We start from the raw sequence: 16209 nt of genomic DNA on the forward strand, positions 1-16209 counted from the left end.
CAGCTGTACCAGCACAGCTGAGCGCCTGGTGCTCAGCCCAGAAAAGTAGGGTGGGAAAAGCCAGGACTTCTTATGAGAGTAATTCATCCAACTAAACTCACAGACAGGTCTTTTGCAGGAATGAAGTTGGCATTGGGTCATTACATTCCCCTTCCTTTTCAGTGCTCATCTGCACATGCTGTTATAGACTCTTGCTTCTGTTGACCATGGCCTTTGTCCTGCACTGAATACAAGGAAATACTTGGATATTGCTGATGCAGGTGTTTAAATGAGCCATCCCACTCCATGTCAGTGTGAATTCGTTCCAGTGAGTGGCAGGGGTTAAAGAAAAAGGAAGCCCTTGCATGTGGATTTTAAACAGCTTGGCAGCCTGTCAGTCAAAGAGCACAAGGCTGACATATGTAACAGAACAGGAGCATCTACACAGAAAATAATCTACAATGGAATTTTAAAACAAATGTAAAATGCACCCCAAGAGCAGTCAAAGCTCCTGAATATTCTGTGCTGGATTTTTATGACCTTGAAACAATGACCTGGAATAGTTTGTTCCCTAGTGTGCACCACAGCAGACATGTTCAAACTAGAGGATTAACACCTCCCACACCTATCAACACACACAGGCATTAAGCAGGATGAGATAACAGCATGGGCAATCAAGAAGCACTGCATCCCAGTTCAACACAGGAGGGTTATAAACACACAAGTCTCTGAATCCAGCAGTGAAACCTCAAGCCTGCCAAGCTGAGGATGGATTGAAGTAATGACTAATATTTCCTGGGAAAATATCTTCGGAGTAAGGAAGATAAGGGGAATAAACATCCCAGCACCTCCAGACAGAAATAGCATACTGAAGATATAACCCATCCAGTCCTCTCTCCCTATCTACTGGACTTAGCAGTATTAACATGCTAATTGACGTTAGATAATAACAATGAGCATTAATGACAATTTCTCCTCCACCCTCAATTTATTTAACAAGACTGCTTTTTCATTCCCAGCCATCTTGGAGGTACAGTTCAAGCAGCAGGAATTATACTCAGCCAGACAGCTTCTGAGGATCACAGCCAGGAACTGGATATTGTCATCAGAGAAGGGTGGGTGGCTGGGAAGGGAGCTGAAGAGTCAACTCAAACTGATTCAAGAAGAGACATTTCTTTTCTATTTGCATCTCTTGGAGACCAGAACCAGGAAAAAAGGCCATCTCTTTGCAATACCATGTAGATTTGGTCTCAGGTCTGCTGGAGTCAAATTAGAACAGCCAGACTTCTTCAGGCTGCCACATACCCCCCTTCCTTTCTCCCTTCTACACATACACACATCGGTATATATAAAATATTTCCACTGCTTCCACTTACTGGGCACTCAGTAATATTTTGGGTCCAGAGGCTCATATTGGAGCTGTCCTCAATGGTGGTGCATTGCTTCTGCTTGCTATCCCAGCCACAGTAAGGGTCTCTGGCTCCCAGGCATTCCCTGCATGTGCAAAGACAAAAGATTAAAGCCCTTTAAGACTGTCTAGCTCCAAAGAGATGTATTCAAGTATAGTCCTTCTATGTGACAGCTGTCAACCGCACCGAGGCTCAGTAGAAGAAACAATTTCTTTAAGCAGAGGTTTACCTGCTTGGAAGGGGGGAAAAATGGATAGGAGGGTGAGAGGACACAAAGCAAATATCACTCATAGAAGCTGTAGATTAAAAATCACTTCACTCTTCTCCAAGGCCTAGGGAAAGAAAATGACTTTACAAATTTTAGTCAAAGAACACTTGTCATTGAGATATCTTTGAGCCCCCATGTAATCACACAGCAGGCCAAATCTCACACAAAGCGACCTCTGTGACTATGTTTTCTGACACTGCGTCCATCCGAAGGGGTTAGACAAGCAGAATTAGCCCATGGACTGGTAATAAAGGCTTTCTATTAGTCTTGGTCTTTGCTGGAACAATGGTTTCATTTATAATCCCAGCATCAAGATGTCAGTTTGGAAAAGTCACAGCAGAACATTATCTCTAAGCTTTTGGCTGCTTTGAACACTGCCGTATTCATTTTCCTCCTGAATCCATATTTACAGGCTAAGTGTGTGTTCCCAACATGTGAGCTGCTAAACAAAAATATCTAGGGCTATTACTGCCACTAAACAGTGAAGATCAGTCACAGAAGTAGTCTGTACCAATAAAATTCAGCTGTATTGGTCGTTCCCATGAGTTGCTTTCAAATTGTTAATTTTCATTAAGAAAATATAAAGGTACAAGTCACATCATGCATGTATTAGTGAAAGACAAAGAGAGGACTACACCTAAAAATATTCACAGCACTATTTTTAATCCCTATGATCCATTCTCTTCTGTCACACAAAAGGCTGATAAGATCTTTCAAAAAATCCCAAATGACTTGAAAACTGCCAATTAGACAGCAGCAAGGGACCAGGGGAAAGATTCAGTTTGAGAAGCTAAACAGGAGAGTAATAAAATGTATTCTAAGGCAAGGTATGATTAACGAAACATCAACCCCCTCTCCCCCAAATGCAATGAGATGTGAACTGTTCCCTCCCAGAAATCTTTGAAATCCTATTAGCCTGTAATCAGCTGCAAATGAAAAAGCAAGTCCCTCACACACAGCTGAGAACATTCTATTAGTCTGTACTGACTCCACAGTGATTTGTCCCAAAGCAAACCCCATATTGCTTTGATGTCTGGTACCCATTGCTTTATATATATCTATACACAGACACATTTATATTTTAATTATGAGCTTCCAGTTTGCTCCGCTCCTACATTTCCTCTGCTAAAGATTTCACACACAGAGTTGTAAGGAACAAAACTGCTTTTTCATGCTTTAGGACGGTAGTTACAATGACTGTCTCTACTGTATTTTTCCTTCAGTTCCTTCAGCACACCCAAGGAAAAGGCAAAGATGATTGTACCCCAGCCCCAGGCAACAGAACATCAAATATTTACCTAGAAAATGGCTTGGGATCCTCAGTCCAAGGACACAGAAGGGACATGTGCTGCTTTGCTCATTACTTTGGCTAAAGACCCCTGTCCTGCTGTTTTGGCAGCCCAAACCACCCTCACCCACGAAGGGGGGCTGCTGCCACATCCAGAGCTGCCTTTGCTGTGCAGCAGCCCCTCAGCAAGGACAGCACCCAGTTCAATACTGAGCACACCCTGGGGCATCTGCCCATACTGTGACAACTTGGCACCTCAGGAGGAAACTGGGCAGTTTCTAAAAGGTAGAAAAAGAGAAGCAGTGGAGAGGGGGTGGGGGGGAAGGTCCTGCTTTTCTTCAGAGAGCCTTTTGGTCAGGCTTTCAGACCCTGACACCACATACACTATTGTTCCCAATTGCATGAAGCCATTTCACTGGGCATCCAGCGAGTTGAGAGAGGTCATTGTAATTCATAATGGGGAAGGCTGTTGTGAGCATCACCCTATTATGATACACATTTTCTCTGAATTTAATTTATAGGAAAACATGTGCTGCATAAATTCAGGAAATAATCTCCATATGTTCTGTGCTGCAGCCCTCAGCCACTCTGCAGGCTGCAGCATAGCCCAGCTAGGCATTGACCACTCTGCTGGCACTGCCATAATGTATGTCATGGAGCTAATGGGCCACTCTTGGCCGGGAGCAGCCGGCTCTGGATCCCTCACAGAGCTCTCACTGAATCACAGCCCATGCTCCCCTGCCACTGCTGTGACCCCCAGCTGACTGCCATCAGCAACCGAGCTGCACGGCTGCCAGGGGCCCTGGTGATGGGCACCGGGAAATGCCTGGCACAGCAGGCCCTGCTGATGGGCACTGGGAAATGCTGGCATGGCAGGCCCTGCTGATGGGCTCTGGGAAATGCTGGCACGGCAGGCCCTGCTGATGGGCACTGGGAAATGCTGGCATGGCAGGCCATGGTGATGGGCTCTGGGAAATGCTGGCACAGCAGGCTACGGTGATGGGCACTGGAAAATGCTGGCATGGCAAGCCCTGGGGATGGGCTCTGGGAAATGCTGGCATGGCAGGCCATGGTGATGGGCTCTGGGAAATGCCTGGTGCTGCAAGCCCTGGTGATGGGTGGGCACTGGGAAAGGCTGGCATGGCATCTGTTGGCTGGGAGCTGCAGCCAGCCCTGTGTGCTGCATCTGGGGTGTAACGAGTTCCTGTACCCAGCCCGGGCTCTGCTGGGCTGTCAGAACACGCACTCTGTAATTTATCAACCATCCAGGTCTTCTCATCTCATGGCAGGCCCTTAAAACCATTTGAAATCTAAAAACAAAATAGCTATGCTGTCTGCCTCCCTTCAGGACTCAGAGCACACTCATCTGCTTCAACTCTGGTGAGAAACCTGCTACATCAGCTGACAGCGATACACTTAGGGGTGAGGAGAAATGTATTCACTTAGGCAAAATTTTGCCCATTTTTTCCCTTTTTTAGGCAGGAAAAGCATTATAATGTATCTAACGCAAGAAAATGACATTTCTGGCAAATACTTCCAGTGAACACTTCAAGAGCGAGCCTAATTTATATCCTTACAGTATCTTTAGAATATATATATCCCTGTTTATGTAATTAAAAGATAAAACCACATCAGCAAACACATACCAAAAGACAAATATATGCAAGCACACATGCATACCCAAATCAAAATGTTTCAGAAGTACACTGTCATTCTTAGTAGATCAGGCACCATGGTGTGGAAAATGCAAAGATATCACAGCATTTCCCTGTGCTCATAACACAAAATAAATTGAAATGTTTACATGTAAATACCATTTTGTATTATGATACTGCTGAAAAATCTCACAGAGGCCACAGGGCCTTCAGTCTTGCAGGGCAGTATGTAAATACTGTGAAATAAGATACAAAGGAGTTTACATACAACAATGAAATTCTGATGTTTCAAAGGCAATGGGACTTCTGCCACTGGCTCAGTTGCCCAGGTTTTATATTGTACATAAAGGGAACATTTCACTTAAGTCTCCTCAGTAGCAGGCTGGAAATGACTCAAGGAACTAATGAGACACTATTCTGTTGTCTCACACCACAATTCCCAGGGGTAGAGGAAACCCATTATCCCAGAAGACTAACTGAGCATAGCAGGTTAACACGGACTCTCTTACTGCTAATGACTTAGTTAATGAAATCCTACTAAGTGGGATGCTTGTGAAAGTAAGATGATGATGATGATGATGATGACACCACGTGGCCCATGCCCTGTTTCCCTCTGGCCATCTAGTAACCTCACATTCAGTGAGGACTTGGAACCTCCTGACAGATATCTAAGACGTTGGATTTATATTGATAGGGCATTACTATCAATAGTGATTCACTTTAATTCATTGCCTCACAATAAATGCCTTGTGTGAGATATAAAGGCATACACTGAAAAGTTCAATTGAAAAACAATTCCATTTGTGTCTCCTATTCAAGGCGGTTTTTTTCTCCAGTTCCTCATTCTCACTTACTAAGGTCATTTGCATGAAAATAAGATCTTGCTCTAAGAGCTCACCTGCTGCCAGCTGTTTGGGAGCTGTAAGCCTCCCCGTTGTTGGCTGTTGCAATCATTTCTACAGCAGTGATCTGGGATAACACAAAGGATTAAGACTCTGCAACAGGGACACTATCACTAAAGTCAATGGAAACTCTTACCTATGACTCAAAAGAGTTTTCATATGGTCTTTGACAACCAGTGCTGAGCCTTCACTAATGGTATGTGCTGTAAAAGGGCTTCTGCTTCCAGTATGCTAATGCTGCCCAAGATCCATTTTTTGTAATGTCCTGAATGACATCTTCTTTCAGAATCTTCATTAAAACTTAAACATCTGTATTTAAAAAGTTTTTCATTCCCACTTTAATTTGCTCTGGGTCTAGACAACCTCATCTTTTGGTCATTTTTCCCTGAAAGTTAAAACTTAAGACTGAAAATGAATCATCAAATCAATGGAACCAGACCCAAGAGGTTAGGCTTTGACAGACCAAAGGAAAGAAAGAATTACTATAGCCTCTTCCCTTTCTTACTACCAGACAGAAGACACATAAAAATGTCATTTTGTACCAAGAGCCACAAAACTCATTCAAAATATTTACAACAAAGACCTCTGCTCCTTTCATCTGCCAGGTTGTGCTTACTCTCCCAGTTTTCATTTCCTCTCTTTCATTTAACTTTTTATCACTCTTTTTTTATGACTAATAGCAAATAGGAATGGAATGGCAGGACATGATGATGTGCAGAGGCAACTTCTCAGACCCAAAGGCTGAGAAGTTCCTTCCCAAACTGTGTTTGCTCACAAAACCATCACTGCACCAGGGGACAGTTCTGCATTTTCACTCTTGAGCTTGGAACCTGCAGTGAAGGTCCTGTTTGTCAGGGAGACACAAGAACTGTCTCTGTACCTGGTTCTTTAGATCCCATGGGCATCACCAGGCAGTCCATCAGAGGCACATCCACTGGTGCGGTGCAAACATTTATAACCCTGATCCTGCAAGGCACAGCGTAAGCTTCATCCATGCCCAGCATCTTAGGAGCATGGGCAGCACAGGAGTGCCCCTTGGTCTTTTGGGGAATAAGATCTCAGAATTCCAATTCCATGCTGGTTTGTTGCACTCTTAGAATGGTTACCTGTGAGGGAACAGCCCTTTGCAAGCAATAAAGGGGTTTTAGCTGAGTTAGCTGTAAGCATGAGGCTGTGTCTGGCAGACAGGCATTTCCTGACAAGGTTAGCTTACTGTCCCATTGCTAGCAACCTGCAGAGGGGATGAACTAAACAAATAACCATATTAGCTTCCAGCCAACCAAATCATAATTACTGACAACCTCAATAGCCTGTGCAAGGAAGAGTGGACCTCTGTCTTCCCCAAAGCCAGATGGCATGAAAAGAGAAAAACGAGAATCAAAAGCATGATTGTGGTTTAAGAAAATAAGATTGTAAAGGGAAAAAAAGCACCAGACATTCTAACAATCCCTCTAATTTTGATACCTTTAAAAATTCAAACTGCAGAAATGAGTTAGTGATCTGTACAAATTCATTATCTTTCCCCATAAGAAGAGAAGCCAAGTGGAACTGAGCTGCTTTAGTCAGATGCTGGTCAAGTAGCAGCTTCATTTCTCAGTTGGTGAATATAACATATTCCATGCCAGATGCTACTGCCCTTTCCTCAAGACCAGTAGCCACATGCTGCATAAGGAATTCACAGGGCTATTTGTGGAGCACGGCCCTGCTTGGGAAGAGCATACTGCAGCTCAGGTACCACCACTGTGAGGGGTGCAGTTGATGTTAATCTGGACAGACAAGGTTTGGTATTTTGGCATGTGATATTGGATGCAGAGGCAGAGAAGCTGAAATGGGTATGTGTCATTTATCACCCACACATGCTTAGCATCAGTGATTGCTCCTCTGCACATGATTTGCTTTGAATGAATAAATTAAAGCCATGGTGTAAAGCAACCTCCCAAACTGAAGTCCATTTATGAGTGAAACACATGTTACTTATTAAAAAAAAAGCAGTGCACAGACAGAGGATTTTCAGGCAGTTTCATCTCATTTTCTTTTCCACATCAGGGAAACTCTTTCTAGAGTTCACCTTCTGGCCTACCATTTTCAATATCACTTTAATCGATGGAGGTTCATAGATTACGGCCTCGCACAAGCTACACAACTATTCCATTTCTTACTTTCTGACATCCCATTCCATCATCCTCTAGCAACAGTGACTTCTTTATTGGATAGGAATTTATTTTTATTTTTAAAGCTGTGAAATAAAACAACATTCCATTTATTCAAACATGAAGATTAATGCCATCTCTGATTAAATCTGGATTTATGTTTACATTAGTAAAACAGATTAGTAAAAAAAAAAAAAGAGTGCTCCTTCATGAACACTTTTAGAAACTCTTGTCACTGTGCCAAACAAAACTGACCTCTAATAAAAACAAAAGTACAGAGGGTCTCTGACTACCAGTGACAGGATCATTCATCCACAAGAAAACTCAGATACTATTGAAATCCTAATGAAAGGAATAGCCAGAAGGAATTCCTGAATGCAGGGCATGTTTGTCAGGGTTGCAGAGCACCACTGTTTCCAAGCCTCAGCAGGCTTTTGAGTCTTAAGAAAACATGCTCCCCAGGGCTGCCATATGGGAAGAGGCAGAGGGGACCAGGCATCCTTTTGGGAAGGCAGCTTGGGCAGATCAGTGCACTCAAGTGTTACTCCCTGTCTCTGCCCTGTGTCAGTCAGTGTCTGGAGGCAGCTGTCACGTTAAGACATGCTCTGCTCTGTGGCTGCAGATCTGAGATCTCTGTGTGCAAACTGCTGTAGTTTGGTGGTGTGGGTGGAGACAGGCAAAGGGTGGCTTAGGCAAGAGCAAATCCAAGGCATGAGAGGCAGACAGGTGCTTTATGTAGCCCCTGCAAGACGCTGATGATTTAAGAACACAAGTTACACTAAAATGAGAACTTAGATGGGAAAGAAAAATGCAAAGGCAGAAAACTTAGAAAGCAGTGTGAACGATGATAAAGAAACCTGAAAATAGCCTACAGTTGTCACCTAGGCTGCACAAAGTAATCCATATTCAAGCAGCTCCTTTGTGAAAGCAGGATTTTGTTAAGATCTGGGTAATTATTTTCTGCTCAACAAGATGCAGATTAAACTGGATAGAGCCTTTGTAGATTAATGTATCTTGGAAAAGTCAAATAAATATTAGACCATCCATTACAGCCTGAGGATCAAACACATCTGCCTTCTAATGCAGGGATATTTTAACACTGTATAAGGGGCAAAATGGTTTCGCTACATATTCTCCAGTGCTTTTTCCCATGTAATTATAGTAACACCATCAAACAATGTTCATTCCTTTTTTTAACAAGAGAACATCACTTAAGTAAATGGATATTCTTGAAATCCAGCTTTACCTCTTGCAGACTGGAGTGTTTCAATAGTTCTACAATATTTGGCATTTTGATAGAATATACCAGACTGTACAATATTACATTTTTTGATAACCCATACATATTTTATGTATTTATATGTACTTCAGTTTTAAACTGAAGCCAGCAAAACCAAATTTGCTCTGACTCCAGATACTTCCTCTTCCCCAAACAGGTAAAACAGCACATCTCCTGATAAAAAGTTAATGATGCATCTGTAGCAATACATTAACTCAGTATTAACATTGGACACATTTGTGTTTTGCCCTGCAAATTCTGCCTGAAGCTTGAGACAAGAAGAAAACCAGCCACAGCAGCAGTAAGACTGCAGACCCTTTCATCAGGAGCCACGTTACTGAACGTGACCATTGCCTAGAATACAAATCTTATGACAAAATAGTAGCAAATGGCAAGAATTGACAGATGCAATGGATATCTGCCCTGGGGCTTGCTGGTAGCTTTAGTTATTAATCTTGTTTGTATAACCATAGCATTGATGTCATCCTAACATAACATATTCCAAGAAAACGACACGCTTTCCTGTCAGTTGCCACTGTGTTGAAAGTAATTTCACACAGCCCACCTAGCAGGCATCAGATGGTAATGACTTTTAGACAGCATTGATCTGAGCTGGCCTACAGCCAACCTCCTAGAGGTAAAAGGATCCGTACACTAAACTGTTCCTAAGTCCTGTTGGCAGGATGCTTTAAAAACAGGGAGCAAACAAAAGCCCTGGCAAGTTCAACCTGTGTCCTCCCTCCTGGCAAACCCAAAACGAATTGGCAACCTAGTCATGATAGGAAGGAGACAAAAGGAAGTGAGTCTTGAAATCAGCTGATTTTGTTTAGCTTCTTCTGAAGTGACCTTTGTCTGTTTCAGCAATTGTATTACTCTGGATTCCAGCTACTGCTAAATTCCCCTTCTGTTCACTCAGGGTCATTCCAGACTTCAGAACTAAAAGTGGGAGCCTAAAAGTGCACAGGATGCTTAAAATTAATATAGTACATGTCATTGGTTTGAGCATTTAGTAGAAATGAGAAAAACTGTAATAATTCATCTGGTTGGGAGCAGATGAATTAGCCCCTTCCTATTTTGTATCCTGTCTCTTTTTCAGCAGCACATGCACCAGAAATCTCAGCACAGGCTTATTCCTCAAGCTCAGCCTCTTGCTGCTTTCCCTGCTGGCCCTGCACTGCATTTCTCTCCTCACTGTTACTTGTGATTCCTTCATACTTAAATGCCATCTACAAAGTATGCTATTTTCTTTCTTCCATGCCATTAAAGATAATGTCAAATAAGATGAAACTGAGAACCAATCTCTCTGGCATCTTACAGGAAACATGCCCCAGCTCACTACCTCACTGCTTATCGTCGTCGGCTTTTTATTTCCAATTTCAGACACATCCCTTTCCCAGACCATTCAAGTGAAGCTCTTTGACTGCTATTCTGAAAGCCACATTCCTTAGACCTTACCATCCCTTCAAACCTTAGAGGTCCATATCCTGCAAATAGTATGGATGCACTTAACTTTACATATATAAACAGCTACATTAAAGAAAATGGGAGTAATTGCCTGCTACAGCAGATGCAAATGTGTTGTCAGGATAGAGAAAATGGTATAATTTTGTACTTCTATTTAAAGAATACAGATCCATTTCATCTACAAACTTCATTCTTTCCAAGAGCTTTAGTGATCATGGTTCTGTTTGATGTCTTCATTCTCTGTCAGTGGGAGTCTCGCTATTTTCTTAAATGCAACCAGAATGTCAAACCAGATGTTTAGTGATTTATTCTGATGCATTATTGGATACTGTGGATGACAAAACATTGGGCTGAGCACTCTCCTTTCTGCCTATGAAGTCTTCCAAAGCTTTTCAGCATTATTGGTGATACAATAATTAGCTAATTCCCTTAATTGTGGAGAGGCCATATCAGCCAGAACAGATGGAAATTAATGATTAAGCTTTATGACAACATTTTTGTAGTCTGTTACCTTTCCTTTTGCCTCTATTTTTAAACGGATATTCAATGTGCTGAATATTTTTTTAAACTCTCAGGCAGATCTTCAAAACAAAATCTGGGCCAGATTTTCAACAGCCTCAGCAAAGAAAAAGTGTTGGATTTTCAAGATCTTTGATGACCAATCTGGCCATCAGTGTTGCCTCAGCGATCTGCTGGATGCTGGCCTCCATTGAGCAAGTGTCCCTGTTCTCTCCCCTGCCTTTTTAAACATTTTTCTTTTTACCAAACAATAATTCATTGCTTGTCCTTCAAGGAGCTATCATTATTCTGATGAAGAAGTCAGAGGATTTCCAGGAAAATTTTTATACCTCTTCCCAGACTATGTTATTTCTCCAAACAAATTCCCCAATAGCTTTTGTCCTGAAATATGGTAATCCCGTAATTCAGGTTTTAGAATCCTACTTCACTCCTTTGCGTACTTCACTCCTTTGCGACAGAGGATTTTGCATCATATAAGGCTTAAAAAAAAAAAGAACGTAATATTAAACTCCAAAGCAATCTTCCATGTGATATCTCAAACCCCTCACAGGTGGAGATGGTACAGTGATTGTGCTTGGAGCTACAGTTCCACTTTGGAGAGAGACAAAGAGGGCAAAAAACTCTCTGCTTCTTTAGTGTAGCTGCTGACCCTTTTCTTCCAAAAACTCCCTGGAGCCATTTCAGGAGTTACTCACCAATATGTACTTAGTTTCTGTGATCACTGGCCCAGAGCTATTTAGAGGTGAGCTGTGCTTCTCTCACAGATATCAAGTCAGCAAATAAGAGTCCTTGTCAGCTGAGTCATTTCTGCCAGCTTTGCATTAAGTACCATGGCTGGAGGGGATGTTCAGAAGAATTTAGGCCAAGTAAGAGGGCAAAAACTCACCATCACTCAAGAGCAAATTCCTGCAATCGGGTCAAAAAGCAGGCAAGGGTTCAGGTAAGAGCATGTCATAGCTGTGTGCAAGAGGACCTGGCTCTGGAAGCAGGACAATCCACACTGCCATGAAGGTAACCTGAGGTGGCACTGCCACAACCTGGGAGATGCCCACAGCACAGCAGGGAGAGCACAGGCAAGCCAAGCTATCCCCAGAACCACGCTGTACATCCAAAACTGCAACCTGCATCATGTTAACTGCAAGTTTTATGCAGAAAAAAATTATGGAAGGAGAAAGAGGAAGAAATGAATATCAAAATTAAGTGCATTAAAATAAACTGCTGAGGACAGAGAGAGGAGAAGGGGTGGGTATTCAAGAGACTGTCTGGTCTTATTTCCAAACATTTTCTTTTCCTCATTTAAATGTGCAATCAAAATCCTTGGCCCACCTCAGGGTTTCCATGGTTCTGATGCTGCAAAGAGTCAACAGAAAGAGATCATAAACTATTCCTTGAGACAACCAGCTTCATTTTCCTATCTGTCTGATTGCAATTCTAAAAACGCATAACTGCACCTCAGTCTTTGAAAAAAATTACTAAACTATGTCTTACAGATACATCCCACCTGAAAATAATGCTGCAGATCTGAGGTCCTCAGCTCTGAAATTCAGATTTGGGATTTTGTTCAGGCACATTCTAAAGATACAGTGGTGTCAGTGATAAGGCTGTAGTACTGGTTCTTCAAATATTCCTCACCAAAGCTTGGGGGCAACTTGAAGTAAAAAAAAATCGAAGCTCATTTGAAAATTGCAGGGAAGTTACAAAGATTTCAAAGCCATGCAAAATTCAGCAGCAAGCACAGCCAAACTACCACCCAGCAAAGCAACCTTCAAAACATTCTGCATATTCAAAGGGCTTATAGGTTTTGCTTATGTTGGACATCTTCCTAAGAGTCTCCAGTGAGTGGGGAACAGCAGCACTCAAGAGAGCAGGAAAGACAAACACCAGGAACACACACGCATGAGGGAAGGTCCCTGCAGCCAAGTCCAGCCTGTAAATTTGGGCAGCTGACATTACAGATGTCTTCCTGTGTCCCTGCTACTAAGAGTGGCTGTTCTGAAAAGACAGACTGAGACAGGTCAGTGGGCACACACAAAACACTGCTCAGACACTCACTACATCAAGACACGGGGCTGACTTACTAGTCACCATTTAAGAGATTAAATTGGTGCTGTGTCAATAAACAAACAGTAAAGGAGATGGCAGAAATCCTTATCCCTTTCCATCTCTTCTGTTTGCTGCTGTTTTTCCCTCTGCCCCACTTCTGAGCCTCGGTAGCAAGCCCCGAGGTTTTAAAGCAGCAGAGCAGCAAAGATCGCTGGTCGCGATCAATGCTAGGGTCAATTTTCTCTTGATATGGAGGAAGAGGAGGAGGAAGAGGAAGGCAGGTCGAAGGCAACAGCTCTGTAACAGCAATCATAAACCCACATCAGCCCCCGGGGTCTAAAAGGCTGAAAAGTTTCCTGATAAGAGAAGGCAGAGCCTACAACAAACAATGTGGTATTCCTGCCTGGGAGGCACAAATTCTCTCCATCACCTCCAAGGAGCTGCCCCACCACAACAATTACATTATAAAAGCTGCTGAAACCAGAGCTTTTCAAGGAGGCCAGTCACGAAGTCACAGCACAACAAAAAAGTAAGCAGGGAGTGTTGTAGGGGCGGGAGCTCTTCTTCCCATAGTGGTTGAATATTGGCGTGTATTAAATATAGACACAACAATAAGCAATAAATCACAGCCCAGGAGAAGTGCCAGGTGGAATGCGCTGGAGGAAATTAAAATATCCTTCTTGATACTGTTCAGGATTGAAAGAAATACAAAGGAGGTCAAATTGACTTATCACCTACACAGCCAGGATGCTAAGGGGGGGGAAGGGTTCCAACACTTGCAGCTGAAAAATTTGCAGTTGAAAATTTCCCAGACAAAAAAAAAAGGAAAACTCTAAGTCTAAAATGTAATAATAATATCATAAACATTCTCTCAAACAAATAAATAAATGATGAAATTTCTTGGCTTTCCTGCATTTTCTTTTTTTTCCTTCCTTTTTCCAAATGCACAAGACTCACCAACAGGGCAAAGGATGGTTTGCAATGTGCACAAGAACACTAAATGGTCAGCATCCAAATTCAGCAAATTCTTGCCTCCCACTTCACACCCCACCATGTCATCAGGACCTATCTCATGTACTTTGCTATTGTCCAGTGGCTGGGTTTTGCTGATTTTTATCATGAAACTAGTCAATGGAGGCAAAATTTGAGTCTCCCAACCCTGAAGAACTGGGCTGTTTTCTCATTTCACTCAAAATTGCCTCCAGGAAGTTTGTTTTAGAAAAAAAACAGTACTGGTACACGAACTTCCCAGTCATTTCAGCCAGGACTCTGCCATACAGTGCATAAAACTGAGGCTGCTTTTGGTCACCAGCAGGCAAGGGAACCTCTGCAAGGACAGGTTTTTGTTTTGCTGGGATAAGCTTATACAAGGTTGCTCTGCAGCCTCCAGGACCTAAATATGGTGGTCCTGTGAGATGACCCACCTGTCTGCTCTCCAGTCACTTATTTTTTCTTGCTTGCCCCATTTTAAGGAAATTCAGCAAACCTCCAACATTTGAATTTTAATGGAAGTGTCATACAAAGTACTTGGGCAGGCTGAAAATAGGACAGCATCTATAAATTACTGGAAAGCTGAATTTAAGATTAGGAAGGAGAAAGGAAAGGAAGAACTCATTTCTCTTGAAACTGGATCATATATATGTATACACACATAAATATTCTCAGACTGAGACTACAGGACAGCCTGAAAAGGACAGCTGTTATGTTCTACCTTTTAAAATCTCTGCTTTTAAGGGCTAAGGACAGGATGGCATTTTCCAGCTGTGGTTTTCTCTTACTAAACACTTTTGTGTCCGTCTGTTTTAGACATGCATGGATTTAGACAAGCTGATAGATAAACTCTACTTGTTGAAAAAAAAGTTATGGTGACATTTTCTATATCAGTTTTTTTGGCAGGAGAACAGGGACATCTTGCAGTAGGCCATGGAAGAGGGAATCTGTTTAAATGTTGCTAACAAAATCGTTCTTCTTGTCTAGCACAGAGGACATCAGTTTCACACAAAACTCTCACAGAGAGAAGCAAGGCAAAAGCATGAGAGGAGAAGGAAAAGTATTTTCAAGAGATGTAAACAAGTAAATGCCCACAGCACCCAGTGAGAATATTTCAGCATCTGTCTCAAACAGCAGCTCTTACACTTTCACCTGCTTAAACGGAGAGGCACCATTTGGATGCAAAAACCTTCTACAGTCCTGTGTGGAAGACTGCTCTGGAGCCAAGGCAAACAATTAGAAAAAGTCATTTTTCCTACTCCCTTTATAAGGTACAATCAAGGCACAGAATCTATCCAGGTGTAAGAGGTGTCACACATAGCTGAGATGAACTATTGATTTCCAAAAGCAATAACAAGTTGCCACAGAGCCCAGCCCTGCCTAATCCTATGTTTGAGAGGTGATCACTCCGATAAGCAAGGAAAGGCTGGCTGCAACCCAAATTCAAAAACCCTCAGCCATACTGCCAATAAGAACCACCAGGAAAACACATGGACTTAATAAAAGCAACACTATAATATGATGTTTTAAAAAACCCCACAAAAACAGAAGTAAATATTGTAAATCCTTACTTGGTAAACATATGATTAATTTCTGAAGAGGACTAATTAACATTTAGAAAAAAAAATTGCTTATCCTCATTGCTCCTGTTATGCATGTATCTGTAAGGAGATGCACTCCAGCAAGGATCTATTAGAGCTGTAAATTTACTTACCCTTCTGTTCTGTACATGGAACATCTCTCCAAAGGAATTTTTAGCACTCCATGATTTAGACCCACAAAGAGTGACCTGTCGCTGTGTAGGATTTGGAGACTCTTGATTGCTTCCTGTTGTCCATCAGGGAGGATCTGCATTTCCTCTAAATAACAACTCCTCAGACTCCTGTTAGTGGTAGAAAGGGCCTTCAAGATGGTGCCATACTCTAAGAGAACAAGAAACAAGGCACAAGTAAATTTTGGAGGCAGTGACTTCATTTCATACCTGCCTAAAGAGGGAAATATAAATGTCACCTTTACAGATCTGGTTTAACCTAGTTCTGGGTCACCTGCTGCCCATGGTTACAATCGTTACAATCCTCAGCAGAAACCACCTGAGAATGCACTTACATGGGAATTCAGGAGGATGTGAACCATCTGGACAGTGAGCACCTGTCAGTTTTTCCCAGTTGGAGGACTGAGGCAGAGGAGTCTGGTCCTGTTACCAGAGAGTTACAGAGCAAGGTGACCCAGGATGGCAAGAATCATTTCTGGTGCCTTTAGTCAG

The 16209-nt window shown here is 42.3% G+C and overlaps 1 protein-coding gene across 8 annotated transcripts in view; it reads right to left on the reverse strand.

The window, feature by feature from the left end:
- SEMA5B (semaphorin 5B) overlaps nt 1-16209 on the reverse strand; it is a 268944-nt gene that overhangs the window by 42046 nt on the left and 210689 nt on the right. For all 8 annotated transcript variants that reach the window (XM_030951863.1, XM_030951860.1, XM_030951862.1 and 5 more), the window contains 2 exons: nt 15661-15868; nt 1356-1473 (listed from right to left, as the gene is read on the reverse strand). In XM_030951863.1, the coding sequence (XP_030807723.1) occupies nt 1356-1473; nt 15661-15868 (326 nt within the window). The remainder of the gene's footprint in view (nt 1-1355; nt 1474-15660; nt 15869-16209) is intronic.

This window comes from Camarhynchus parvulus, chromosome 7, assembly GCF_901933205.1.
Source record: "Camarhynchus parvulus chromosome 7, STF_HiC, whole genome shotgun sequence".
Classification (NCBI taxonomy): domain Eukaryota; kingdom Metazoa; phylum Chordata; class Aves; order Passeriformes; family Thraupidae; genus Camarhynchus; species Camarhynchus parvulus.